Source organism: Gadus chalcogrammus, chromosome 3 (genome assembly GCF_026213295.1).
Source record: "Gadus chalcogrammus isolate NIFS_2021 chromosome 3, NIFS_Gcha_1.0, whole genome shotgun sequence".
Classification (NCBI taxonomy): Eukaryota; Metazoa; Chordata; class Actinopteri; order Gadiformes; family Gadidae; genus Gadus; species Gadus chalcogrammus.
In genome coordinates, this window is record NC_079414.1 from 5,219,440 (window position 1) to 5,247,348 (window position 27,909).

At 42.4% G+C, this 27,909-nt stretch overlaps 2 protein-coding genes across 4 annotated transcripts; one reads left to right on the forward strand and one right to left on the reverse strand.

Moving 5' to 3' along the window:
• The first annotated feature begins 2,122 nt into the window (after positions 1-2,122).
• Positions 2,123-8,924, forward strand: saraf (store-operated calcium entry-associated regulatory factor). Its single transcript, XM_056585566.1, has 7 exons — positions 2,123-2,324; positions 2,505-2,689; positions 3,509-3,701; positions 4,106-4,411; positions 4,933-5,158; positions 5,978-6,072; positions 6,489-8,924. The coding sequence occupies exons 1-7, from the start codon at positions 2,258-2,260 to the stop codon at positions 6,512-6,514; spliced, it is 1,098 nt and encodes a 365-aa protein (XP_056441541.1). The 5' UTR covers positions 2,123-2,257; the 3' UTR covers positions 6,515-8,924.
• dok1a (docking protein 1a) lies at positions 7,235-26,419 on the reverse strand. Of its 3 annotated transcripts, XM_056585553.1 has the most exons (7): positions 25,981-26,419; positions 25,310-25,400; positions 17,288-17,442; positions 9,964-10,074; positions 9,481-9,553; positions 9,181-9,353; positions 7,239-8,857 (listed from the first exon to the last, which is right to left on the reverse strand). In XM_056585553.1, exons 1-7 carry the CDS (start codon positions 26,035-26,037, stop codon positions 7,958-7,960), a joined length of 1,560 nt encoding a protein of 519 aa, XP_056441528.1. In that variant the 5' UTR covers positions 26,038-26,419; the 3' UTR covers positions 7,239-7,957. The 3 variants fall into 3 exon arrangements, with proteins under 3 accessions (XP_056441537.1, XP_056441535.1, XP_056441528.1); XM_056585560.1 differs by lacking the exons at positions 25,310-25,400; positions 25,981-26,419 and adding an exon at positions 17,975-18,249 and having other exon boundaries at positions 7,236-8,857; XM_056585562.1 differs by lacking the exons at positions 17,288-17,442; positions 25,310-25,400; positions 25,981-26,419 and adding an exon at positions 10,522-10,804 and having other exon boundaries at positions 7,235-8,857; positions 9,964-10,442.
• Positions 26,420-27,909: the final 1,490 nt, after the last annotated feature.

Sequence of the window (27,909 nt, forward strand, 5' to 3'; positions counted from 1 at the left end):
ATGATTACCTCACTGACAGGCCACAGTACGTCAGGCTGAAGGACATCACGTCTGACACTGGTCAGCAGTACTGGAGCCCCCCAGGGTACAGTCCTGGCCCCTCTTCTCTTCACCCTGTACACCTCAGACAGCTACAACTCTGAGCTATGTCATCTACAGAAGTACGCCGATGACACAGCCATCGTTGGGTGTATTAGGGGTGACAGAGAGGAGGAGTATCGGAGTCTGGTGGGGGACTTTGCTCTCTGGTGCCACACTAACCGGCTACAGCTCAACACCTCTAAGACAAAGGAGCTGGTCATTGACTTTGGAAGATCCAGACCAAGTCCGAGACCAGTCCTTCTAGACGGAGCTGAGGTGGAGGCTGTGAACTGGAAAACACACACCAGCTACCTGTATGGGAAGACACAAAGCAGGTTGTACTTCCTGAGGAGATTGCGGTCCTTCAACATCTGCAGCAAATTGCTGTGGATGTTTTACCAGTCTGTGGTTGCCAGCGTCCTCTTCTACACTGTGGTGTGCTGGGGAGGCAGCATAAGCAAGAGGGACACCTCCAGACTGGATAAGCTGATCAGGCGGGCTGGCTCAGTGGTCGGCATGAAGCTGGACCCACTGGTGACGGTGGCAGAGAGGAGGACACTGGACAAACTGCTGGAAATTATTGACAATGCCAGCCACCCCTTGCACACCGTCATCAGCAACCAGAGGAGCCTGTTCAGTGGAAGGCTGCTCCTTCCCAAGGTTAGGACCAACAGACTCAAGAACTCCTTTGTCCCTCACGCCATCACACTATACAACTCCTCACTCGGAGGGAAGTAGGAGGAAATAGAATAGTAAGTAATAGAGTAAAGAGGACAGATACATATAACCTATTCCACCGCTTGATTTGAACTGCTAATTTATTTTATTTAACTGTCAGCCACCCCTTGCTCACTGTCATTTCATTTTATTTATCCACTATATTATATGATATTTATCCACAATGCCGTATGTGTATGTGTGTATGTATGTATATATATGTGTATGTATATGTATATATGTATATATATATGTATGTGTGTATATGTATATGTGTGTGCATGTGTATGTGTATATATATATATATATGTTTATTTATGTTTACATTTATTATTTATTTATGTATATATATTTATTTATATTTATATTTATATCAATCCTCTATACAGTTCTCTACATTTATCTTATTTTATTTTACTTGAATCCTGTTTTACTTCTATTATTATCTCTAATTTCTATATTAGCTAAGAGTTTATTGTTTACTGTTTTTGTTTACTTTTTATAGTTAGTTAGTTAAGAGTTTATTGTTTATTTTATATTATTATTATTATTATTATAATTATTGTTTACTGTTTTACTTTTTGTTTTACTTTTTATAGTTATCTAAGAGTGTATTGTTTATCTGATATTGTATATAATTTAATATTGTGTTGTGTTCAATAAAACCTAATCTAATCTAATCTATCATATGCGTCGAGAGCAGCGAAGAGCGGTAGTTCACAAAGCGGCCTCACATAAAACCTAAAATTATCAAACTTCTTCATGAACATTTTTAGTTTTCTTTGCTTGAAAAATTATCATTTAAATCCACAAACAACATATGTGTAATCCAGGGCATATAAAGACTGGGACCAGAAAATAATTATTTTCTCTCCATTGACACCCATTCATATTTTTCGATCTCATAGGTCCCATGAGCTCTACCGGAAGGGGCGTGACTTCGCCACTCTATGCATCCTCACGAGATTATTTGACCGCCGGCGATACGCCCTTTCTCCCACTAGAGGGCCCAGCACGGTAAGGCACCGGGGTATTCATCTGAGCGTCGGCGATACGCCATTTCCCCCACTAGAGGGCCCAGCATGATAAGGGACCGGGGGTATTTATCTGAGCGTCGGCGATACGCCCTTTCTCCCACTAGAGGGCCCAGCAGCATGGTAAGGGACCGGGGATATTTGTCTGAGCGCCGGCGATACGCCCTTTCTCCCATACTAGAGGGCCCAGCATAGTAAGGGACCGAGGGTATTTTAAACATCGCTCTGAAGACGCAGAGATGTCGTGCTCTTTTCCAATTGGCTTAGATGGATCAAAACATGTTACGTCGTTCACCCGGAAATAAATATTTTGAGGAAGTTGCGTTTGCCTCATAGGAGGACTATTTTGAAAGGTCTCGGTTTATTCATAATATAACCTACAGAATCTGTTACGATATAGTCAGACTGTAACCTTCGTTGCGAACATGAAAAGGTTCCTACTACTGGTTGCACATTGTCTCTTTGTGGTACAAGTAAAAAGTTGGAATCAAGGTTGGTTGACAGCTACGTTATTAATTGTTACCAAAAATGCGTTTGTGATGTCTTAAATCAATATTCTAATGCGTTTGAGTTGAGTTATAATTTTCCGTGGCTCGAGGCTAGTCAATTAACTTCATGTTTTGCAAACATCCCCCGGAAGTCTTCCTTCTAAAGTCTTATGTGTACTGCCAGGCTCGGGCAGCGTCCTGCTGCGGGACGTCCAGGTGTTGACTCTGTACAAGGGCCGCTTCACCACCGCGGGCCGCTCCAGCGCCATACCCCAAATCAAGTGTATCGGGGGCTCGGCTGGCTGCGGAGCATTTGTCCCAGAGGCTGTTCAGTGTAAAAACAAAGGCTGGGATGGAGTCGACGTGCAGGTGATTCTCATAAAATATCTGTCCAGATAAAAGTTACAAATATACACCGGGTTAATCAGAAGCAGAGATGCAATACGACATTCTGTTTAATATGCCTTTTCCCTGACACCCTTGGAATGGTCGGGGTCGGGGATCAGAGGCTCCAACTCATACTCAACTGATACGTCCTCCCCTTTATCACATCTGTCATGGCCATTTCTTTAAGAGGTATTGCATCTAGAACAGATGAGACTTCACATTTCAATTGGCAATGATCAAACATCCTATTTACCTAAAGGACAGAGTTTCCTGTGTTCTCATCAAGTAGAAGAATGGGGATCCCTGCTCCCTTGTGACCGGTATATCCCAGACACAAATGTTAATGTTAGATAACGCTAGGAACAGGTTGGTTGGCTAGACAGTTCAAGGAGTAGGAGACAAAGCTTAGATGATGAAGGGGAAACAACATAGGACTCCGCCGAGGACTACACAGCTGTTCTCAGCATTTCTGAGACCTGTGCCACAGTATCAAAAGTCCTTGCTTTGGACAATGCATTGGACTTCTGCTTGCAGAGCTCTTAGAGAGATTGCAGGGTGAACTCTAATTTGAGGCCTCGGTTTATTGTATGTTTGTAATACGTTTTTGGTATGCTATTGCATGTTTATTATTTAAATGCATTAGCCTAATTGTTGAAATTCGGATTACTCTTCATTCTTATACGGTTTAAACAGAAACGACGAATGGGCAATAGAGAATTTTGCAGTAGAGTAATTTCAAAGAATACATATTTTAATGTGTTTTTATCCTCTTTCCTCATTGTATGTCTTGCCGTCTTTAAGTGGGAATGTAAGACTGATATGGACAACTCCTACCAGTTTGGTCACATCGAGGTGAGCTGTGAGGGCTACAGCCATCCAGACGATGCCTACATACTGAAAGGCTCCTGTGGACTGGAGTACACCCTGGAGCTGACCGAAGAAGGGAGGGCAAGGCAGAGGTCCGGTTCCACCCACGGATCCAAGCAGTCTGGTGGTAGGAGAGCTGGGAGTGTGTTTGCAACCATGTGGATGTGTGTTTGTATCATCCTAGAGTAGATCTAGGTCCTAGTAGGGGCCATACATCACAGGGCTTTTAGATATGAAGACAGCTGGCTGACTATGTTTTGCCACCATGCTAATATGTCCTGCGATGCCACAGGTACATGCAAACACGTATGGAGTGGATAGGGGACAATGCCTTGTAATGGAAAGAATGCTTGCAATGTCGGTTGATTCAACCTAGGAAGGCTACACAAAAGGGTAGCTTTAAATAGATTATACGTTTAAAACATCAAAAAGTATCTATAAAATCTATTTATCTATAATCTATTCTAATATTTTATTTGTGTATGTTTAAAATGAAATTTAAAATGAAAAGAAAATGTTCTTCGTCCTTAGGCTTTGGGGATTTCGCCTCCAACTTCTTTAGTGGTTTCTCTGGTAGCAAGCATCAACCGCAGGGCAACCATCAGCACCAACAGCATCAGGGCTCCTCGTCAGTAGGCAGCGAGGGTGGCTCAGGTAGTATGCTGGGACTGGCCATTCTACTACTGCTAGCCTATGGTGTCTACAAGCTCTTTCTCAGTGGAAACTCAGCTCAAGGTGGCCATCCTGAACCCGAGCCGGGAAGCTATCGTACTGGCCACGATGACCGTGGCCATACCAGCGGACCTCCGCCCCCTGGCTTTAAACCCAACTTCACGGGTAAGTAAGTTAACAAGAGGTGCGTAGTCTGCGGAAGGACACAGGGTTGTTGTTATACGGGGGCCTGTATAACTACAGTTATTTCATTGTAAATGATATGGGGGTGCCCAGCCTACACCCTACGGTGTAGCCTGACTACAATGCAATCGAATGCAGGAATGCGACTACTAGTAGAGATATTTTGGTTTATTCATAGAGGGACGCGCAGACGCACGTGAAAATAGGCTTGGAGTCTATTCTAGCATTTTGCGACACAGCAACATGCTTTTTGCGTCACGTCTTGCATCAAACAATAAATGAATAGATGACACTAAAATCGTAATCATCAGAGATAAAACATAGCACACGGAATCAAGTTTCTTTTTCTTTTCATTGTCAACAGTCCCCTAGCTTGTGGCCTGGCAAGATGGATTCTCGCGGGATCCTAATCAGGCAAATCAGGCGGCCTCCCAAGGCTAGCCTCACCTCACCTCCACCTGAGCAGTGTTTGAATAGATGTGACAAAGATCCTTCTGCTTTAGGTTCCTCAGCAGGCTACCCTGGTGCTCCTCCTCCAGCCTACCCTGGTGATCCTCCTCCAGCCTACCCCGGTGATCCTCCTCCAGGCTATGGCTTCCAGAGTGGGTACAGCTCTGGGAGCCAGCATTATCCACGGCAGCAAAGGGCCACACCAGGAGCGGGTGGAGGCGGCTTCTGGACCGGGCTCGGGACAGGAGGAGCACTTGGATACCTTTTTGGAAGTCAAAGGTAAGTGCAAGGCTATTTATGAGGGAAATATACGAACCACGTGTATGAGGGTCATTCATTCCAAGATCTTAGGCTTTCTACGGGTATCTTTTGTTCAGTTTTAAGGTAATTGGATTGGGTTCAACAGTTTCAATGGGATTGTCTTAATTACCTAATTACACCTGAGTAAAGAGGAGGCACCATGAGTAGGGTCAGCATGGCCATGGATGAGGTAAAAGAAGGCTCTTTATGGGTCCGGCACATTCTATTTTATGCAACTAACTACACGATGTGTTAGCGGCAGTGACAGTAACAAAAAAGGCTTTGTATTAAAGGCATGGTGTGACCATTTTAACCAAACTACATGACCTACGTCGCATATCTTAGTGGTAGGGCAGGAGATTTGAGCCGAGAAGCACTGACCACAAACACTTGGGAAGCCAGAAGTTTGCATATTTGATTGTCTTCTAATTCCAAAAAAGCGTTTGGCTTGCATTAGCTGTAAGATGCGCATTTTGTAAATCAGTTCCTCAGCTATTTCTGTTAAACTGGTACTAAATATAATATAATATTGAATGCAAAGTAGTGGGAGCAGGACACATACACCTCTACTCCATTTGTCCTCTTCCTAGAAGTCTCCTTCCTCCGGTTTCAGAGATGATTTGTTTTCAATTATATAAATGTTAAGATGGTTCCGTTAATTATTCAACAATATAATAGTTGAATAATAAATAATGGTATTACTGCAGTCCATAATATGGGGTGTCTTGAAATAAGTTTTTCCATTATTTGTAATTTTTTTCCATAATCAGTTGTTTTGTTGTTTGTTCTTTGCTAAAGGAACCAACCTTACAATTCCAACTTCAGCGCATCCGGCCACATCCCACGTCCCGCACAAGCGCCCAGCTTTAGCAGTGGGACCCGCAGTGCTTCAGGTACAACAGAGGACAATGTTGGAATGACCCATGTATTGGTGAATTTAGTTACTTGTATCACACGCACTTAAGTAGTATGTAGGAAGATATAGTATATAAAGCTATAGTAGTAAAATAATTGTCATGTTAGTACATTTCAATGGAATATAAGTTCCTCCCAGGTGAATTTTCTTTCCCTACTACTAGTCCATTAGTGTGGTTATGAATGTTTTCTAGCGTGTGACCAATCACACGCTTCAAAATTGTATTACCAGAACAAGTTTTCACATATCTAAAAGCAGGGGTGAAACCAAAGGAAAATGTGGCCCCATTTGGTGTTTGTACTATTTGTTCAGCAGCCGGTGCGGAACAACACCACAACATCCCGCCCTGAACAGACTGTGTAAGGGGCTAGCATGGTTGTTCTTTGTGTCCAGGTTTTGGAGGAACCAAAAGAAGATAAAACTCATTTGGGCGTGTGATCTCCTGTCTGCCAGCTGAGCTACACATCACAAAAAATAAGAGGCCAGAACAGGATGAAACATCTGGGAGACATCAGCAAGTCTCGGGTGAATTAGATGTTTTATTGTGATGCGTTAAATGCTCAATTGACCACATCTATGAATTTGTTCCAATCCAAACCTTTTCTGATGGGTGTTAGATATGTGACCATCTTGATTAATTACAGCAGATGTTTGTGATGTTTTTTATTATGTCTATCAACAAAAATCTGAATATTTTGGAAAATTATGAAATAACGAGATAACAAGTTCATGTTGTTACTCTGCTCTTTTTTTCTATTGGTAATTTTAGAATTTTGAATATATTTATTTTTGATCAAACACCAAACTATCTTGTTTTTACTGATGGTTGAAGTTTTTTCAGAAAAATATGTATTCTAATAAATATAATCTAGGCAAACTGAATGTCGTTATACTATAACAAACATGAACTATTTTGTTTTCATTTAAGTTATATTTGCAGTTTCTTGTATTTTCCTGTTTTGAATATAAACACAGCAAAGCTTATAAATACTTTCCCTTACGTATAGTCAGTTGGGGCAAATCAATGATTGTAAGCTTTTATATACAAATATATGAATTTAAAGCTGTCATCCATTTGCCATTGTAGCATTATTATTAATAATAATAATAATAATAATAATAATAATAATAATATATTTAATTTGTAGAGCACTTTACATTCAGAAATCTCAAAGTGCTACAGAGTTTAAGAGAAAGGAAAATAAATAAATGGTATCATTATTTATTATCACGTAGTTAATACAGATGGAGCATGGGAGGAGGGGGTCTGATAAATCAGCACGGTAACAATGCAGCATTTTACTCATGATACATTTGGTCTTGTGGTCTAATGCGATGAAGTAAATACAAAATACAAAAAGGGATTCAACAGTGTAATGGTTTAGGACCTAAGATATGCGTTGTATTTTGCAATGAAAATGCTAGCATTGGCTAAACATAGGAAGAAATAACATCATGAATAATACATTTTGTTCTCCCTACTTATATAAAATACATATATAAAAATAAAAAAATAATGAAAAAAATAAATATATATATGTAATTATTTAGTTGATATAGTCAGTGTTTTATCCAAAGAATGCCGTAAAATGTATTTAGGGCTGTAGTTTCCTCCAGTCTGGCTATCCCTGTGGTGTACAACATTATCAATAAAATCGGACAAACAGGAATAGATAATTTAACAGCACCTGCCGATGGGATTTGTTCGTGAAAAGCATTCATTTATTTTGCTCTTGAATAATTTGGATAAATCTTCGTCCTCATCTGTGTAATTAAATGACTACAAAAAACTCAAAATACACCGTAGTCCGATATGTTGGCAGAATGGGCCTTTCCTCCAATAGAGCTTAGAAAGCGCTGTGCTAAATGATACCCAGTGTTTCATAGATGACATCGGAGAGGCCCTCGTCGCTAGAGTTTATCGCGGTGGTCAGGGCAGACCCTGAAGGTGAGAAAGGGATTGTTTTTTCTGGGGAAGGAGTTAGTTTGCAGACTTGTGCATAAAGGTCCGTGAACAGGTCAGGTCTGTCATTCTTCTTTGCTACTCCCTCAGCTTTCCTCACAGGCTCGGCATAAATGGGTTCTTTCTCTATTTCCCCTTTTTGGGTCTGAGTTGGGTGAGCTCTGCTTTGGCCTGGACTTAGTTTGTCGTACACTTCTGCGTAGATGGGCTCTGAAGGATTGGCATGGTCTGTAGAGGGCCCCGGTGCTTCCATCGTGCTGGAGGTGGTGGGTGGTTTAAGAGGAAGGAAACTCGCTGGGTCGGCGTACACACTTTCGACTCCCAGATGTGGATTTGACGTAGACCTCTCCGTGACGTCAATGCTGGGGTGTTCTGAGAACGTCACACAGGACACGGGAGCAGACGCTTTGGTAGATATCACTTTGTCGAGAGGCTGAGCGTTAACACATTCAGATGCACTTATCCAGTCTGCCGGCTGAGAGTACAAGCTCTCTTCCGAGTCCACGAGAGAATTCGATTTGATTTTTTGATTTTTTTGCAAAATAGCATGTATTAAGTCCATATCGGGTATCTTGGGCAAAGGGGAACGGGGAATCCGACTCGGCAGTGCTGCTACCCCATCTGGGGTTGGGAGGACTGTGTGGATGGCAGGACTGTTGGTGGGGACAGCAGTGGAAGATGTTTGGTGTTTGATAGCCTTCTCAATTAGGCTAAACAGAACACTGGCTTGGCCGGTCTCAAACGTAAAGGTCCCAGGTCCAGAATCACACCGCCTGCCAGCTTCGATGGTTAAGGAAAGCTGTAGGGATGAAAATAGAGCAACTCATTTAGGTGTCTTCTTTTATCTATATTAACAGTACATTTAAACTGAAATACTATAATCATATAATACTATACTTAGTCATAACTCTATTCATCCACAAAATATAACAATTGTACTGAATATAGTTATATAGTAGTAGAAGTAGTACTAGTGTAGTTATTATAAAATAACAACAGGTGTTTTAGTTAAGTCCACATACTCATTGATAATCATTCATTAATTGGGGGCCAATGATCAAATGTTGATGACCACCAAGAAAATTGTATTAAACGTCTTGCATCAGTGCATTCCACCCTTACATTATCTTTTCCATATCGTCTCAGGAGGCGGTATGGCCAGCTCAAGATGGTCCTTGGATTCTCTGCCTCTCTTAACGACAGATCACCCTGGCCCACGTGTAACTTGTACACCCCCTGCAGGCCGCAACGTGCTGCGGCATCAGTTTGCTGCACCACCACCGAGAACATACCCACTGGAAGACGAAGCATGAGGCAAATACAAAAGATGTTTGGCGAACCAATCTGTACACTATTCTTTGTTAAATGGATTTGAACAGATAGGGTTGGCGTATTGAGGGGTGAAGATGTATGGGAAATCACCCTCTTCTGTCGAGGCATAAATCACATTGTCTTCCATTTGAGACTTAGAGCTGGTTCCGCTCACATTGGGATTCTAAGAGAAAGAGAAGATAGAATAAAGAGAAGATCCTTTCCATATTTTAAGGAGCTCTGAATTGTCAACTTTTTCCAAGGTATATATTTACAATTTCCTATATTTACAATTTCAGTTTTTACTATTAATTAGTGTATGTATGGAGACATTAGTAACTTGCTGGAATATAGCCTATCGTTGTATCAATCCAATCATCACTTGAGAGGCTCAAGGCACTGCCTAACTAATATACCTGATGTTATCAAAATTATAGGATTGTCATGTTTTTCCAAATAATTGAAAGAAAGCCAACTTCAGAAAGAGGTACTGAACCATTGTGATGAAATCAATGCTTTAAACACTGTTGGACTAGTTTCCTTAAATAACAAGGTTCTTGGCAGTATTCAACCAATCAGAGGGTTGTGTCTCACCTGAAAGGCAATTTCGCACACCTTCTCTACCCACTCTGTACTCTCCTCTTTCATGGCAGAAAACACCAAGTTTCTCTCCTCCGTCTTCACACAGAATGCTGCCATGTTATCCTACAACAACAATCATCTGAGTTGATGTTTTTCAGCTTCATTCTATTGACAGTACTTGCTATAACTAAGATGCTATACATACCATTCCACTTTGAACAGAAAAGGTTATATCTTATCCATTAGTATATGCTACACGTGAACCTCCTAAGATGGCGCAATTTGATTGGTTCGCTATCTCGGGATATTGGGCAATATCCCATGATTGAGATCTCAAACTCGGGATATTGTTTAGCACACATGACGATCGTCTTGTCACGCTAATAAAAACAAATAAACCACTATTAAAAACAAATAGATCCCGGCAAAAAGTGTTATTTTGTTTATTTTTGGAGTGTTCACGAGTAGTATATCCTAAAACAATTATTCACCTCAGGCTCTGTGAATAGTAAACACTAAACATAAACATTTTTCACTTCACCTCAGGCGAATAATTGTTAAATACTTCACATACAGCACCCTCCATAATTATTGGCACCCCTGGTTAAGATGTGTTAAAAGCCTTAAAATAAATTAGATTTGTATTGCAGAAGCATACTCTCACACTGAAAATTGTAGAAAAAAATCCCTGACTAAGAAATAATTATTCTTCATAAAATCACCTGTTCCACAATTATTGGCACCCCTAACAATTCCTAGGAAATAAATGTAATTAAAGTATTTCTGTCATTTCTACAGTAGTTTACAAAGTTGATCAGAGTATGTAGGAACATTAGTAATTCATAACTTCCTGTTTCCCTGGGGTATAAATATGCAACCCAGTCGCCAAGAAAAAACGTCAGTGGTGTACGTTTCCATGAACACTGGATACGTAGCATTTCAACGTAAAAAATAGCGTGTTATACCTACGGTATCCACGTGTGCCGCTGTGGAGGCGGGTTTCGGGGTTTGGGTTTCACGGCTTTCGCGGCAAATTGTGAACACGATTGTTTAGGGGGGGGGGGGGGGGAGACGATGTTGTTGACCGGGGAGGGGGGGGGGGGGGGGAGACACGTTTGTTGAGGGGGGACGACGACACACGATTGTAGGGGGGGGGGGGGGGGGGGGGGGGGTGGGGACACGTTAGTTGAAGGGGGGGGGTGGGACACGTTTGTTGAGGGGGGGGGAGACACGTTTGTAGGGGGGGGGCACTACGCTCGACAACGAGAGTTGGTTTTTTATGAACGCTCGACAAACGAGAGTTGGTTTGTTATGACCGAGACCTTCAAACACGGAACAGCTGCGCGAAAACGATGGTTCACGTCACTCTCGGTGACGGTGTCAGACAATAACTGAACACACGAACAATGTTAAATAGAACAACACACAACCACATAACATCCCCGAACCCTTAACCCCACTTAATCCTAACAACAAAACAAGTTAAAAAAGGCCCCATTTGTCAACTGAGAACCCCAATTCCCAGAATCCCCCGCGGTCTCCGGAACACTGCGTAGCTTATTATTAATCGTTATTATCTGAATGGGGAAATGCAATATTTTAGGACAGATACACCATAAACCGCGTTTTCTAATGACATTTTCTAGCGAGAAAGTACATTTTCTTAATAATCTTCAGTCAGTGAATGTGTATGACTTTTTATTAATCTTATTATCTGAAGGGAAATGCAATATTTTTAGGTACCGATTCACCGTTTAAACGTGTTTCTAATAAAATTTAGCGAGAAATATACTTTTTAATTGCATAATTCAGTCGTGATGTGTTCTGATCTTTAGGTTTTATAGTATTAGGAGTGATCGGCCTCGCTCGCATGTCTTCAACGACGTAGGTTCTTTCGCTAAATGCAGCTCCGTGTTCCTGCGTTTGTGTATTAAAATGTTACTTTATGTAACTTTAATGATATCATCTTGTTAGAAACACGTATATTCTGAGAGCCAACACAGTCGCCAAAATCATGCCTACGTTGACAGTGTACGTTTCGTGAAGACTGGATTACGTCGCATTCAACATTAAAATAGCGTGTTATACACACACACACACAAACACACACCCACACACACACACACACCACACGCACGCACATGCACAGACACACACACACAAGCACAGACACACACACACAAGCACACACACGCACGCACAGACACACAGACACAGACACAGACACAGACACAGACACACACACACACACACCACACACACACACACACACAACACACACACACACGTGTCCCCCCCCCCCCCCACACACACACACACACAATAGCGAATCAATTCATTAGTCAATCAGAAGCATGTAAATATCTTTCCGGTGGCGTTAGAGGACGAACAAGGTGTCCTTCAAAATCTACGCTTCCAGGCGATTGCAACGGTGCCACACATGCGCATATTCGAACCATGTTTAATGGTAGTAAATTAGCTGTCGAAATTTGAGGCCTTATCAATACTGAAGCAGCTATTGATTTGCTTCCGATAAAGATTTGTCACAAATGACAATGTTATTTAGCATCTACACGTTGAGCTGAGTCCAATGACACCAAGAACGACACTCTAGCTAATGGTAACATGTATTTTACATGGTCACACCTAGGTCTAGGACATGATCTCGGTGTAGGCAAGAGGCCGAGCTTGATCTCATTGGACTCAGCTTAACGTGTAGATGCTATTAACATGTAATTTGTCAAAAATCTCCATCGGGAAGCAATCTATAGCTGGTCATTATTGATAAAGGCCTCAAAATCGACAGCTAATTACTACCCCGAAACATATTCAAATATGATCATGGTGGCACTGTTGCAATCGTCTCGAAAACGTAGATGTCAAAGGACACCTTGTTTGCTCTGTTGCACCACCGGGAAAGATATTTCATACTTCTAATGGATTGATTCATATTTTTAGGGTTCTCGGAGTGAGGACTTTAAGTGGCTGCAGCAGAAGTGTTGAGACCGAAAGATGATATCAAGAGATTTATAGAATATTCCCATTCACATTATGATTCTTCGTCGTAACATCCGACCAAACATCCTTACATTCACAGAGCGAAGATTATGAAAGTCCAGGCTCAGCAAGTGCTCCATCTCGTTGCACCTGCACCCAGCGGCTCGCTTGCAAGATTTTGGCCTGAAGTTCTTCCCAGACCAACACCCGCCATCCAACATGCATATCTGAGAATCAGGCCTCTCTTTAATAATGACAAAAATTATGAGAGAAACACACATTAACTTTTTGTTATCTCATAAGCGGCGTGGTGCCGGCTCCTTTTGACCCCCGACTTCAAAAACGTGGCCACAGGCCAGCTGTGTCTACACACCTTTAGCCACAAATGTACACCTCCATCCCACAAAAAATGGGGACTAGAAACTAACCTCTGTCTTATGTACATTTACTGTACTGTTGGAGGTCACGCCCCTTTGCCGACCTTTTCGAGATAGCTAGATGCTAAAATGTTTACACACATTTCCCGGGGCCCCGTGTACGACATATCCGAGATTTGGAGTTCTAGCCCTTAGAGAAAAAAAGTTTTCCCAAATGGAGTGTCATTTGGACAAAGCCCCTCAGAAGTGTAGCCTGCAAGACCTAATGGTTCAGAATGTGGTGGAAAAACAGTTTTTGAGATAGGAAGGTCCTACCGCCCTGAAATTTTAATACCTTATTCTAGGGCCTAACTGGGACCTCCGCACCGAAACTTGGCCCGGTCGGACCCCGAGGGCAGGAAGGGGGGGCCCTTCCTGCCCGAGACTTGGCCCGGTCAGACCCGAGGGCAGGCCCCCCCTTCCTGCCCTCGGGGTCCGACCGGGCCAAGTTTCGGTGCGGGGGTCCCAGTTAGGCCCTAGAATATGGTATTCAAATTTCATTTCAGGGCGGTAGGACCTTCCTATCTCAAAAACTTTTTTTCTGAACCATTAGGTCTCGCAGGCACACTTCTGAAGGGGCTTTGTCCAAATGACAGTCCATTTGGGAAAACTTTTTTTCTCTATGGGCTAGAACTCAAATCTTGCATATGTCGTTCTCGGGGCCCCGGGAAATGTGTGTCAACATTTTAGCATCCCTAGCTATCTCGAAAAGGCTGGAAAGGGGCGTGACCTCCAACAGTACAGTCAATGTACATAAGACAGAGGTTAGTTTCTAGGCCCCATTTTTTGCAGGATGGAGGTGTACATTTGTGGCTTAATGTGTGTAGACACCGCTGGCCTGTGGCCACGTCTTTGAAGTCTGGGGTCAAAAGGTCAAAAGGAGCCGGCACCACGCCGCTTATGAGATAACAAAAAGTGAATCTGTATTTCTCTCATTACATTTTGTCATTATTGAAGAGAGGCCTGATTCTCAGATATGCATATTGGACTGTAGGGTATAGGTCTGGGAAGAACTTCAGGCCAAAATCTTGCAAGCGAGCCGCTGGGTGCAGGTGCAACGAGATGGAGCACTTGCTGAGCCTGGACTTTCATAATCTTCGCTCTGTGAATGTAAAGGATGTTTGGTCGGATGTTACGACGAAGAATCATAATGTGAATGGGAATATTCTATAAATCTCTTGATATCATCTTTCGTCTCAACACTTCTGCTGCAGCCACTTAAAGTCTCACTCCGAGAACCTTAAAATATGAATCAATCCATTAGAAGTATGAAAATATCTTCCCGGTGTTGCAACAGAGCAAACAAGGTGTCCTTTGACATCTACGTTTCGAGACGATTGCAACAGTGCCACACATGATCATATTTGAATATGTTTCGGGTAGTAATTAGCTGTCGATTTTGGAGGCCTTTATCAATAATGACCAGCTATAGATTTGCTTCCCGATGGAGATTTTTGACAAATTACATGTTAATTAGCATCTACACGTTAAGCTGAGTCCAATGAGATCAAGCTCGGCCTCTTGCTACACCGAGATCATGTCCTAGACCTAGGTGTACCATGTAAAATACATGTTACCATTAGCTAGAGTGTCGTTCTTGGTGTCATTGGACTCAGCTCAACGTGTAGATGCTAAATAACATGTCATTTGTGACAAATCTTGATCGGGAAGCAAATCAATAGCTGCTCAGTATTGATTAAGGCCTCCAATTTCGACAGCTAATTACTACCATTAAACATGTTCGAATATGCTCATGTGTGGCACCGTTGCAATCGCCTGGAAGTGTAGATGTTGAAGGACACCTTGTTCGTCCTCTAACGCCACCGGAAAGATATTTACATGCTTCTGATTGACTAATGAATTGATTCAGCTATTGTGTGTGTGTGTGGGGGGGGGGGACACGTGTGTGTGTGTGTCTGTGTCTGTGTCTGTGCGTGCGTGTGTGTGCTTGTGTGTGTGTGTCTGTGCATGTGCGTGCGTGTGTGTGTGTGTGTATAACACGCTATTTTATGTTGAAATGCGACGTAATCCAGTCTTCACGAAACGTACACTGTCAACGTAGGCATGATTTTGGCGACTGGGTTGGCTCTCAGATATACGTGTTTCTAACAAGATGATATCATTAAAGTTACATAAAGTAACAGTTTAATAACACAAACGCAGGAAGCACGTGAGCTGCTAGTTTAGCGAAAGCAACCTGACGTCGTTGAAACATGCGAGCGAGCCGATCAACTCCTAATAACTATAAAACTAAAGATCAGACACAATCACTGACTGAAGATTATGCAATTAAAAAGTATATTTCTCGCTAGAAATGTTATTAGAAACACGTTTAACGGTGAATCGGTCCTAAAATATTGCATTTCCCATTCAGATAATAAAGATTAATAAAGATCATACACATCCACTGACTGAAGATTATGTAAGGAAAATGTACATTTCTCGCTAGAAATGTCATTAGAAACGCGTTTAATGGTGTATCTGTCCTAAATATTGCATTTCCCATTCAGATAATAAAGATTAATATAAGCTACGCAGTGTTCCGGAGCCGCGGGGGATTCTGGAATTGGGGTTCTCAGTTGACAAATGGGGCTTTTGTTAACTTGTTTTGTTGTTAGGATTAAGTGGGGTTAATGGGTTCGGGATGTTATGTGGTTGTGTGTTGTTCTATTAACATTGTTCGTGTGTTCTTTATTGTCGACACCGTCACCGAGAGTGACGTGACCATCGTTTCGCGCAGCTGTTCCGTGTTGAAGTCTCGTTCAATAAAAACCAACTCTCTGTCGAGCGTTCAATAAAAACCAACTCTCGTTGTCGAGCGTGCCCCCCCCCTACAAACGTGTCTCCCCCCCCCTCAACAAACGTGTCCCCCCCCCCCCCCTTCAACTAACGTGTCCTCCCCCCCCCCCCCCCCTACAAACGTGTCCCCCCCCCCTCAACAAACGTGTCCCCCCCCCCCCCCTTCAACTAACGTATCCTCCCCCCCCCCCCCCCCCCCCTACAAACGTGTCCCCCCCCCCCTCAACAAACGTGTCCACAATTTGCCGCGAAAGCCGTGAAACCCAAACCCCGAAACCCGCCTCCACAGCGGCACACGTGGATACCGTAGGTATAACACGCTATTTTTTACGTTGAAATGCTACGTATCCAGTGTTCATGGAAACGTACACCACTGACGTTTTTTCTTGGCGACTGGGTTGAAATATGACATGCCACAGAAGCCATTCTCTTCAACATGGGAAAGACAAAGGAACACACTGTTGAAGTAAGGCAGATGTGTGTCGACCTTCACAAATCAGGCAATGGCTACAAGAAAATAGCCACTCGCCTACACCTGCCCATATCTACTGTCAGAGGAATCGTCAAGAAGTTTAAAACAACTGCAACAGTGGTAAACAAGCCTGGACGAGGACGCAAGTTCATTTTGCCACCATGCAGTGAGGAGGATGGTAAGAGAAATAAAAAAATCTCCAAAGCTCACTGTCACAGAATTGCAAGGAATGGTAGCATCTTGGGGTCACAAAGTCTCCAAAAGAATCATCAGGCGCTATCTACATGCCAACAGGCTGTTTGGGAGGCATGCACGGAATGCACTTGAATTAAAGGCTGGATTTCACATTTTCTTTCATTGTGGTCCTATATTATTTAGAAAAAAATAAATAATTATTAGAAGCTAAAGAACACCTCTTAACGAGGGGTGCCAATAATTATGGAGGGTGCTGTATATATATCTGACAAAGAGAAAACCTTTAATAATGGATTAACCTTAGTCGACATCTATTAAGAGTTAAGTTGACCCCGACTTACCTCCCACTCAGACAAGACTTAATGACATCACCATAACCCTGATCATCACGTTTATGACATGGATGGTAAAAACCAAGTCCTGTACTTTGTGTCAAATGAGAGAATAAGGTGATTACCTTGGGCAGGGCCTCAGCATGCGGGGGCAGTTTGAGTACACTGATGATGTCGGACAGTCGGACAACCTTCAGCTTCCTCTCCTTGTGGCCCTGCTGGTGTCTCTTAGCATCCCCTCCGAGCCCTGCGCTGGGCCGTTCCCCCCCCACACCTGCCCCTGTTGGATCACCAATGACAGAAATAGTGGAGCTCATCATAATGATGGTGGCATCTTATCCTGATGTAAACCACATGTATTACATCCCAGCCAGGGAGTGTTTGAGGTTTGCATTATGTTCGGATAGCAGCACAGCTAGAGCTCTCTAAGCATGCACAACATTGTCTCACTAACATCAGCTGGCCAATGTTCAATTAGCTAAATCCCCAACATACTAGCATTAAAAAAACCAATAGCAGAAAGGAACTCCCCTACACTAAACCATTTTTTTTTTTAGATAGATTCATCCTGAAAGGTGGTGTTACTACTCTGGCATCAGCTTCCTGTAATCTGATAGGGTCACGGTTTGGTGTGTTATCTCGGTCTACCGCAAAGCAATTTCCGTTCTTGTACTTCCTATGAGGGTTATGAGCCAGTTAACAGTGCTCGGAGTGAGAAGAATAGGTACATGGCGAGAAGCAGAACAACAAACTAACACTGCATGCAAAGCAATATGTCAAACATAAAATGGAAATGTATTCCTGTTCCTCACATATTCCAGAATTGGTGGTCTCTCCCTCTCTGATGATGCCTCTCAACACTAAACCCAAGTTTATCAGAACCATGTTGGGACGTCCCGCCCTCTCTCTCGCCAATGACGCTCAGCTGAGCTTCTAGCAGAGGCGGGCCGTCTGGGCCAGCAAAGCCTTCTCTGCTGGCCTAGACACTTTCAGAACAATACATTATTTTTATTGTTATAAAATATATAATTTATACCTTTTAATATATATATTTTTTCATTCATTCTATCTATTTTAATAAGTTTGTTCACATAAGTCTAAATACGTATTTATTTGTTTTTCCTTCAGTTGCGTTGCCTCCAGCGTGGTAATACATATATTATGCCGCGTTTCCACTGCAGGGTGCGGAACGGATCGGATCGCAAAGGTGCGGTAGGGAGGGGGTGGTATAGCCCAGGGCCTCGTTTCCCGAAAGCGTCGTTAGCCTAAGTGGATCGTGAAGTGCGTCGAAAGGGCATCGTAGAGTTTTCACCGCGTTTCCCGAAAGCATCGTGGGGAACGAACGTCTTGAAAACGCTCGTAGCTAACGAGTACTCCAGGGGTGCTCGTAGGTACTCGTAGGACGCTAAGAGCATCGTCAGCTATAGCCTCAGTGGCGACACCATCGGACATTCCGTCTATTGGATGCGTTTTATTAAAACGCATTGCGCCTTTATGTTCTTAGTTTGGTAATTAATAAAGATTATTAATTAATTTATTAATAAAGATGTTAAAATGGCCAAAATAAAACGGGACAGTCCAGAAAATGTTTGCGCAGGCAGGGCACTCAAAATGTGTGAGAGAAAGTGGTGGGATTTGTGCAGACTGACTAGGCTACTCATAAAACGTAGCATAAAATAATGTAAAAAAAAAATTAAATTAAACAAATTAAAAAAAAAAAATAACGAAATAAAAAAATTAAAAAAAATAAAAATAAAGAAAAAAAAAAATTATAAAAAACAAGCAAAGGAGCAGGCAAAAGGCTGGGATATGGTGGGGATTGGTCACGTTGACGGGAATGTTTAGTGACATGAGGGAGGGTGGAGGGGGTTAAAAAAAAGTCTCAATCACTATTCGACGCGCATGAAAACCAGCCGCGTAGTTATGAGGGAGGCCGTCCTCACACCGATCTTCCTCATCATCGTCATCGTCCTCAACGTCCTCCGGTTCAAGCAATGTCACCCCACCCTTAGCTGCAATGTTGTGCAACATAGCCGTCACACATATCACGGCGCATGACTTGGCCGGAGAAAACTGGAGCCCTCCGCCTGACTTGTGAAGGCATCTAAAGCGTAACTTCCACCTCCCGATCGTGCGCTCAACGATGCACCGGGCCAGACGGTGGGCTTCGTTGTATTCCTCATCATGGACCTCTCCCGGGTTATTCACAGGTGTGAAGAGGAATTATTTAAGGGGGAAAATGCCGTGAAACGCACAGTGCATTCAGGATTAGGACTGATATATGTCGGTTTAAGCCTAATCAATTGTGTTTTAATGTCTTTAGCATTCATATAATTGCAGTCTATTTTTTTCGTAGGCTACTCTGCTGTTGTCCTTGATGGGGATATATTTTAACCCTTTTTAACACAATTTTCCTGCGACATTCCTGCGTCTCCCCCTCCTACGGAGCCCATTTCAGCACCGTGTCAGTAATCCTACGACGTCGTGAGTGCAGCGAATGCGCGTTCACGTTAAGAGGAGTTTCGGGAAACGCTCCAAAGAAATTGACGATGGATCTTGCGATCCATCGTGAGAATGATCGTACGAGCGTGGATCCATCGTTATCGGGAAACGGGGCCCAGCTCAGTTCCGAGGTCGCGTTTCCACTGCCGACAGTACCCTTTGTGGTAGGCCGGATGTCGATCACCGCGGCAGCTACGTAACATCGTAAACAACGTCTTCCTCCCCAAGAATGCAGACGAACGTCTCCAACTCCTTGTTTGCCCAAGCAAGCGTTTTACGAGACATGTTAATTGTAAAGAATAATACCTCAAGGCTACTGTTTGTTTGTTTTTATCCCCGCGTCACCGGAAGTGATGATTCTGTCGACCAATCAACGGAGGGGGTGTGTAGCTAGAATTTCCCGGGACCCTTTCAGGCGTCTCGTCTCGTTTTCGGTACCCCAACGGAGGAGTCCCGAGAACGAGGCCGGAACGGGTACGGCAAAATCCGGGTCACGGCCACTTTTGGCGGTGGAAACGCGACCCGATCCGCACCTTTGCGATCCAATCCGTTCCGCACCCTGCAGTGGAAACGCGCCATTAGAGCCCTTATCCAATCAGATTATTTCCCTACACTGTCTCCGGGTAAAAAATAATCTAGCAGAGGCCTTCAGAATCCTGAGAGAATCCCCTCGCTGTTGACGCTAATTGGACTATGTTGTTGATTGACATGTTCTTCAACCAATCAGATGTCGAGTATGCCGAGCTGGGCGTATCCTTTTACACGTCTAGGCCTTCTAGCTGGCCTTGTTGTTTGGCGCTGTCACGTTAAAATTGTACCGGGGGAGAAAATTGTACCGGCCTACGTCATCAGTTGTTGACAACTTGACAACTGATTTGATTGGGTTGTCCGTTGCCGGGCAGGTTTCAAAAAACATTCTCATGTTTCCAAAGACGAAATAACACAATACAGATAACGAATCGCTAGATAACACTTGTTTTTACTTTATATTTGTATTGTGTTGAATTGTTAAATCGAATTTAGCTAGTAAACTGAGTGTTTAAAGCAGGTTTCAAAAACCATTCGCGCTTATGTTGCCGAACACCAAATAACATAATACAGATAACGGATCGCTAGATAACACTTGTTTTTACTTTATATTTGTATGGTATTGAATTGTTTTATCGAATTTAGCTAGTAAACTGAGTGTTTAAAGGCAAGGCAAGGCAAGGCAACTTTATTTATATAGCACTTTTCATACACAAGGCAGACTCAAAGTGCTTCACATATAAACATTGTCATACAATAAAATAAAATAATAGATAAGTAAAAGAAAAACATATGCAAAGAAATGGGTAAAATAGAAAAAGGCATTTTAGTATTAAAATAGAAAATAAAAGCAAAGTTAAAAAAGCTTTTTAGAAAGTGCAATGTATTTAAGATTTTAGCAGAAAGCTATAGCAAACATAAACGTCTTCAGTCTTGTTTTAAAGGTGCTCAGAGTTGGGGCAAGTCTTAAATCCTCTGGGAGTTTATTCCAGCTATTTGTTGCATAGTAACTAAATCCTGCTTTCCCATGTTTTGTGTTTACTCTGGGGATAATTAACAGATTGGTCTCAGAGGATCTTAGTGGTCTAGAAGGCTGATGTAGTGGAAGCATATCAGTTAAATATTTTGGGCCTAAACCATGTAGGGATTTATAGGTTAGCAACATGATTTTAAAATCAATTCTCTGACCTACAGGAAGCCAATGTAACGATTTCAGAATTTGTGTAATATGATCAAATTTTTTGGTCTTTGTTAGAACTCTAGCAGCAGCATTCTGAACAAGCTGAAGCTTCCTCAGAGTTTGTTTTGGGAGACCTGTGAGGAGACCATTGCAGTAATCAAGCTTACTAGTGATAAAGGCATGTACGTTTTTGTAAGTCTTCGGTGGACATGAGCCCTCTAAGTCTTGCTACATTTTTAAGGTGATAATATGCCGATTTTGTAACTGATTTGATGTGACTGTCAAAATGTAAATCTGAATCCATGATAACCCCTAGATTTCTGGCTTTGATTGAGGTTTTCAGGGACAGAGAGTGAAGGTGTTGGGTTACTTTAAGCCTTTCCGTTTTAGAACCAAATACAATTATCTCTGTTTTGTCCTCATTTAGTTGAAGGAAATTTCGGCACATCCATTCCTTCACTTGCTCAATGCACTGGCACAGCAGATCTATGGGCCGATAGTCATTTGGTGATAGCGATACATAGCATAGCAATGATGGTCAATATTGTTATTTTGCATGATTTGCCCTAGTGGGAGCATGTAGATGTTGAATAAAGAGTGTCCTAAGATCGAACCTTGTGGGACTCCACATGTCACGTTGGTTGATTCTGATACAAAGTCGCCAATGGAAACAAAGTAGTTCCTATTTTGTAGGTAGGACCTGAACCAATTTAAGCAGTGCCTGAAAGCCCCACCCAGTTTTCTAACCTTTCCAGAAGTAATGTATTGTCTACAGTGTCGAATGCAGCACTGAGGTCAAGTAGCATTAGTATTGAGCTTTTGCCAGAGTCTGTGTTAAGACGGATGTCGTTTACAACTTTAATAAGGGCGGTCTCAGTGCTGTGCAGGGGTCGAAATCCTGATTGGAAGGTGTCATAGCAACCAGTTGATGCCAGGAAGTGATTTAGTTGCTGGAGGACAACTTTCTCAATGATTTTACTTATGAAGGGTAGATTTGATATTGGTCTGTAGTTGTTAATAATAGAGGCATCTAGGCTCCGCTTTTTTAAAAGGGGTTTAATAACTGCAGTTTTCAAAGCTTTTGGGAACTTGCCTGACTGGAGAGAGTTGTTAACTATCTGCAATATGTCTACTGCTAGGCAGTCGAAAACATTCTTAAAGAGGTTGGTAGGTATAGTATCAAGGCAACAGGTGGATGGCTTTAGTTGTGTCACAGTTTCCACAAGATTTTGAGAGTCTATAACATTAAAGCATGCCATCCTTGCCACGTAATTTTTGCCTGAACAGGGTGGTAGTCCAACATTTTTGTTTGACGTGGAGATATTGATGGCGCGTCTGATACCTTCAATTTTATCAATATAAAAAGCTGCAAACTCATTGCATTTCTGCGTGGAATGGAGATCAGGTGGAAATTTCTGTTGGGGGGTTGGTCAGTCTGTCAACAGTTGCAAATAGGGTTTTTGCATTATTAGTGTTGGTTTTAATGATATTGGAGAAAAATGTTTCTCTAGCATTTTTTAAGTCTAAATTGTAGGCACGGAGGCTCTCTTTATAGATATCATGGTGAATATGAAGTTTTGTTTTACGCCAGATGCGTTCAACCTTCCTGCATTCCTTTTTCTGTGCTGTTACAGAAGCAGCTTTTCTCCAGGGTGCCTTTTGCTTTCCAGAAATCGTTTTAACCTTATAAGGTGCAATGACATCTATGACTTTCAAAATTTCAAATTAAAGTTTTCTACAAGATCATCAGCAGAACATGGGTTTAGAGGTGGTAGCAAGGAGATGGCCTTTTTAAAAAGTACATTAGAATCTTCATTGATATACCGTTTTTTGACAGTGTTTGATTTTGTCTGTATGTCGGGAATAAAAGATATGTTAAAGAAAACACAAAAGTGGTCAGACAAGGAAGGATCAGTCACAGAGAGATCAGAAACATTGAGGCCCTTTGTGAAAACCAGGTCTAGAGTGTGCCCCTTACAATGAGTAGCCTCTTACACATGTTGAGACAGTTCAAATGTGTCCAAAATGGTAAAAAGTTTTTTTGCACACTTGTCATTCAAATCATCAGTATGAAAATTGAAGTCACCAGTTATAACTAGACAGTCAAATTCTGTGGAGATGCTAGACAATAATTCTGTGAATTCATCGAAAAAATTTGCAGAATATGTGGGTGGCCTGTAAATAATTAATAGGAGAACTCTGGGGGAGCATTTCAATACAGCACTAAGGTATTCGAACGATGGAAAATCACCAAATAACATCTGTTTCCCCTGAAATACATTTTTAAATATAGCAGCAACCCCTCCACCTCTTTTTCCAGATCTACATGCATCAAAAAAGTTATAGTCGGGAGGAGCTGTCTCTATCAGAACGGTTCCACTGTTATTTTGTTCCAGCCATGTTTCAGTTAAAAACATAAAATCCAGTTTGGAAGTGTTAATAAAATCATTAACTAAAAATGATTTGTTATTAAGAGATCTCACATTAAGTAGAGCCATCCTGATGGTGCTGTTGATAGGCTTTAAGGTTGTTTTTGGTTTGGAGGCAATAGATTCGAGATTTGTGAGGTTAGCAGTGTGTCTAAGTTTCCCTTTGTTTACTCTCTTAGTGGTTACAGCATGAATGCGAAAGTTGCCCTGCTTTGACGTAGGCAACCTTGGGTTTCAAAAACCTGTCCTTGCACTCGAGCATGAAAGTTTGCGAATGTTCAAGAACCTTCCTACGTCATTCGACGCGATCGCCCGTTGCCAGGCAACAGACGGTCGCATCGTCTGTTGCCAGGCAGGTTTGGAATTTGTCAACAACTGATAACGTAGGCCGGTGCAATTTTCGCCCCCGGTACGATTTTAACGTGACAGCGCCATCAGGAGGTAAACAAAAGGAATTACAACTAGCTAGCAGAGAAATTATATAGATCATTAGGTTAGATTTTTTTTAGATTAGATTCACTTTAATTACAATGGATGACAGAGGAGAAGGACTGGATATTGCGGCCGAAAAAAAAATATTTTTCGAGAAGGAATTTCTCAGAAAAACACCGCAGCTAGCTGCTCTGACCGAGCCGGGCAAAGGATTTGTGCGGCACTTTCAATCCAGCAACTACGTGAGGTATAGTTGGCTGACAGCGTCAAGTGGTCATTGTAATCTGTATTTATGGGAATGCTTGCTTTTTGCAACGTATCGATGTGGTGTTTGGAGGTTGGGGTTTTCCAACCTGAGTTGTCTTAGAAAGTCGGCATTGAGACACAAAAGTACGGCGGGCCACTTGCATGCAACAGTCTTGTTGAAGTCGTTCGGAGACACCCGAGTGGATTTCAACTCAATGAGCAAGTAAAGAAGGGAAACAGAGCTCCACAACGAAATCGCACTTTTGTTGATTTGTAAAGCCTATCCTATTAATATTCTTTTGGTTTAAAAGAAAATACCTGTGTTCGTTAAAGTAACATGTTATTGTTTTGAATTGGTTCTTGTTTGGTAGTAGGCTATTGAATATGTATGAATTTATTGCAAAAGTTCTCTAAATCAAGCACAGGTTCTATGAAAGAAGCACGTACTTTACAGCGTTTTGCTAGGCTTAAATGACGGAAGATTTTTGGCTGCATTCTTGGACAGTCGGAAATTGTAGAATCTGACGAATATTACGGTCTTTTCAGCTTATGACTAGGGTAGGCTACGTGCGTTTTGTTGTGGTTGTTTTGGCTTGAAAAAAAATAAATAACATTTTCTTAAAGCCCGCTCAGTTGTCAGGGTTATATTGGGTAATATATTGAAGGCCTCATGGTAGTCATTGCAAGACTGAACGCCTGGGGTGCTTGCAATGAATGTTAATGGCAGCAGAGAGGGAACAAGGTTACATTCGTTAATGGTGCTATAAACTAATACCTCCGCCAAGCTCAGCCTACGTGATTAAGACGTGGCTAAGTCTGCATGACGTTACCTGCCCATGAACTTCTAATGTCACTGATCTCCAACCGGCCCATGCTGCATTGACTGGCGGGGTACAGGGACAGCCACACTTGATTCCATTTCTGACAGAGAAAAGAGATGTGAAAGAGTTCATGTCAAATCGGATATATATTGTTAGAGAGAGAGAGAGAGAGAGAGAGAGAGAGGGAGGAGAGAGGGGGAGAGAGAGAGGAGAGATGGAGAGAGAGAGGAGAGAGAGAGGAGAGAGAGGAGAGAGGAGGAGAGAGAGAGGAGAGAGAGAGAGAGAGAGAGGAGAGAGAGAGGAGAGGAGAGAGAGAGAGAGAGAGAGAGAGGGAGGGAGGAGAGAGAGAGAGAGAGGAGGAGAGAGAGAGGGAGGAGAGAGGAGAGAGAGAGGAGGAGAGGGAGAGAGAGAGAGAGAGAGAGAGAGAGAGAGAGAGAGAGAGAGAGAGAGACTACAGGAATGCGGTAATGGAGTTATGTCTGAACTTGTGAATCTGCCTCAACACATTTCAACTTCACACATCAATGAGCTATGCCGTGATTTTATCAACTTTTCCTGACTTCATGTAGCCTAGGCCTAGATCGTTTCGACATGACGCCAGGTAAGTATTTACCTAGTTTAGGTAAATATTTACCTAGTTTAGATAATTCAAACGGTGTGTCATTACAATTTCTACTTACTTTGCCGATTTTCCGTGGTTGGAGGTAGACCTGTCCTGCTTTAACGTGCGTATCCATTCTTCCAATTTGTGGAATGCTTAAAAAAAAACTCCTTCAAACGTCCGAAAGCCTAAATCGTTGGGTTGAAATGTTTCCTGTAGCTCTGAGCAGGCCTAGTTAAAGGAGCTCCGTGGTTTAACAATGTCCCTGGCGAATGAGGCTCACCCCCGTCAGTGGGCACCCGCACAGGGGGCTGAAGGTCTGCGTAACCGCTGCGTCACGACTACAGGTGCGTCACCACTACAGGTGTGGTACCCATACCATACTAAATATGGTGTTTTATACCATATACCTTATTTATACCATACATACTATTTAGTATGGCTGCATTCCAATACCCATACTACCATACTAAATAGTATCGTAGTATGGGTATTGGAATGCAGTATTGGAATACTACCATACTAAATGGGCATTGGAACGCAGCCCAGGCGTGCGCCGTGGCTCCACTCCCCTCGCGTGAACGCTCAGGGGCGACCAATGTCCGAAGACAAACCATAAACGTCCCCTAGGCCTACCCAGAGCCATAGAGAGAAGAGTTGCGACACTCCCTGATCTCGCCGGCAGGGGGGTCACGTGGTTCAAGTAAGCCTGTATAGTTCCAAAATACGCCGCGCTGTCATGTTCTTCTATGGGACTGACATCAGGATTGCAATATTGAATGGTACATATAGAAATTAAAAAAACACATAACGAAGTACTTTTCTGACTATTGTTGCATGTTTCATTTGTAATTGTCAGATTTACATTTGGAGTGGTAGGGTGACAACTGAAAGCTACTTAGATACGTTTTTAAGTTTGAGTGAAAGCTTCACGTTCGTGTTTGAATGGGTAGCACTAGGCTACTGACTTTAGTGGCTTAACCTTAATTTTTACTTTACTACATCTGTTCTGAAATCAAAGACGATTCAAGATGTTCATTTTTGCGCACCTGGACTATTGGATTTCCTTGATTTTGCTTGTAATTCCGACACACTTACCCTTGGTCAGAGAGCGATTGAGAAAGCAGAGTAGCAACAGTCCATTTAGCATTTAGTATCCAGGCAACTTCTTCTGATGAGACAGGAGCTGACCACACAATCATGATACTTTTAAGACTAAGCCATACGTATCAAATTTATTAAAGAATAACAAATGATTACGCTTAGATGAATGAAATAGTATTTTTTTATTAAACAATGGGTGAGACAACAAGAATGTGTGTGTGTGTGTGTGTGTGTGTGTGTGTGTGTGTGTGTGTGTGTGTGTGTGTGTGTGTGTGTGTGTGTGTGTGTGTGTGTGTATCCAACTTGAAAAACTAGAACAAAGTGAAGGAACAGGGATGAATATTGTATATATAAGTGTTAACAAGAGAGGAATACGGTGAGGAAAGGAGACAATAAAATGGACCACTTGTTATAAAACCCTCCAGCAAATGCAGATTCCACTGCCTAACATCTGTACGCTGCAAAGGAGGATGCACCATGTAAAGCTGGACCCAGTGTTTGAGATGCTGAGTGTTTAGAAAATACATATATGTACACATATATCAGGCTGCGTTTTGTGGAAGTTGAAGTTGTGAAGTTACTTGACGGCCAGCAATGGAAATGAATGATCTCATACGCCGTGGATGTTTTGGAACTATGCGAGGCTCCAGACCCCGGAAGTAGGCGGCAAAAAACGCTACAACAGAGTCCAATGGAAGTGTCGCCACTCTGTTTTATCTATCTCTCTGGGCCTACCTACATACAGATATGTGCGATTCAAAATGTTCATAGTCCTCACTTATGTCATATGTATGTTAAAATAGGGAAATGTACTGTGTTTCAATAGTTTAAGGGAAGCACCATTCGGCCGTTCTTTGACACAAAGCATCAGCCATACAACTTCAACGCACAGTCAAGTCATTCT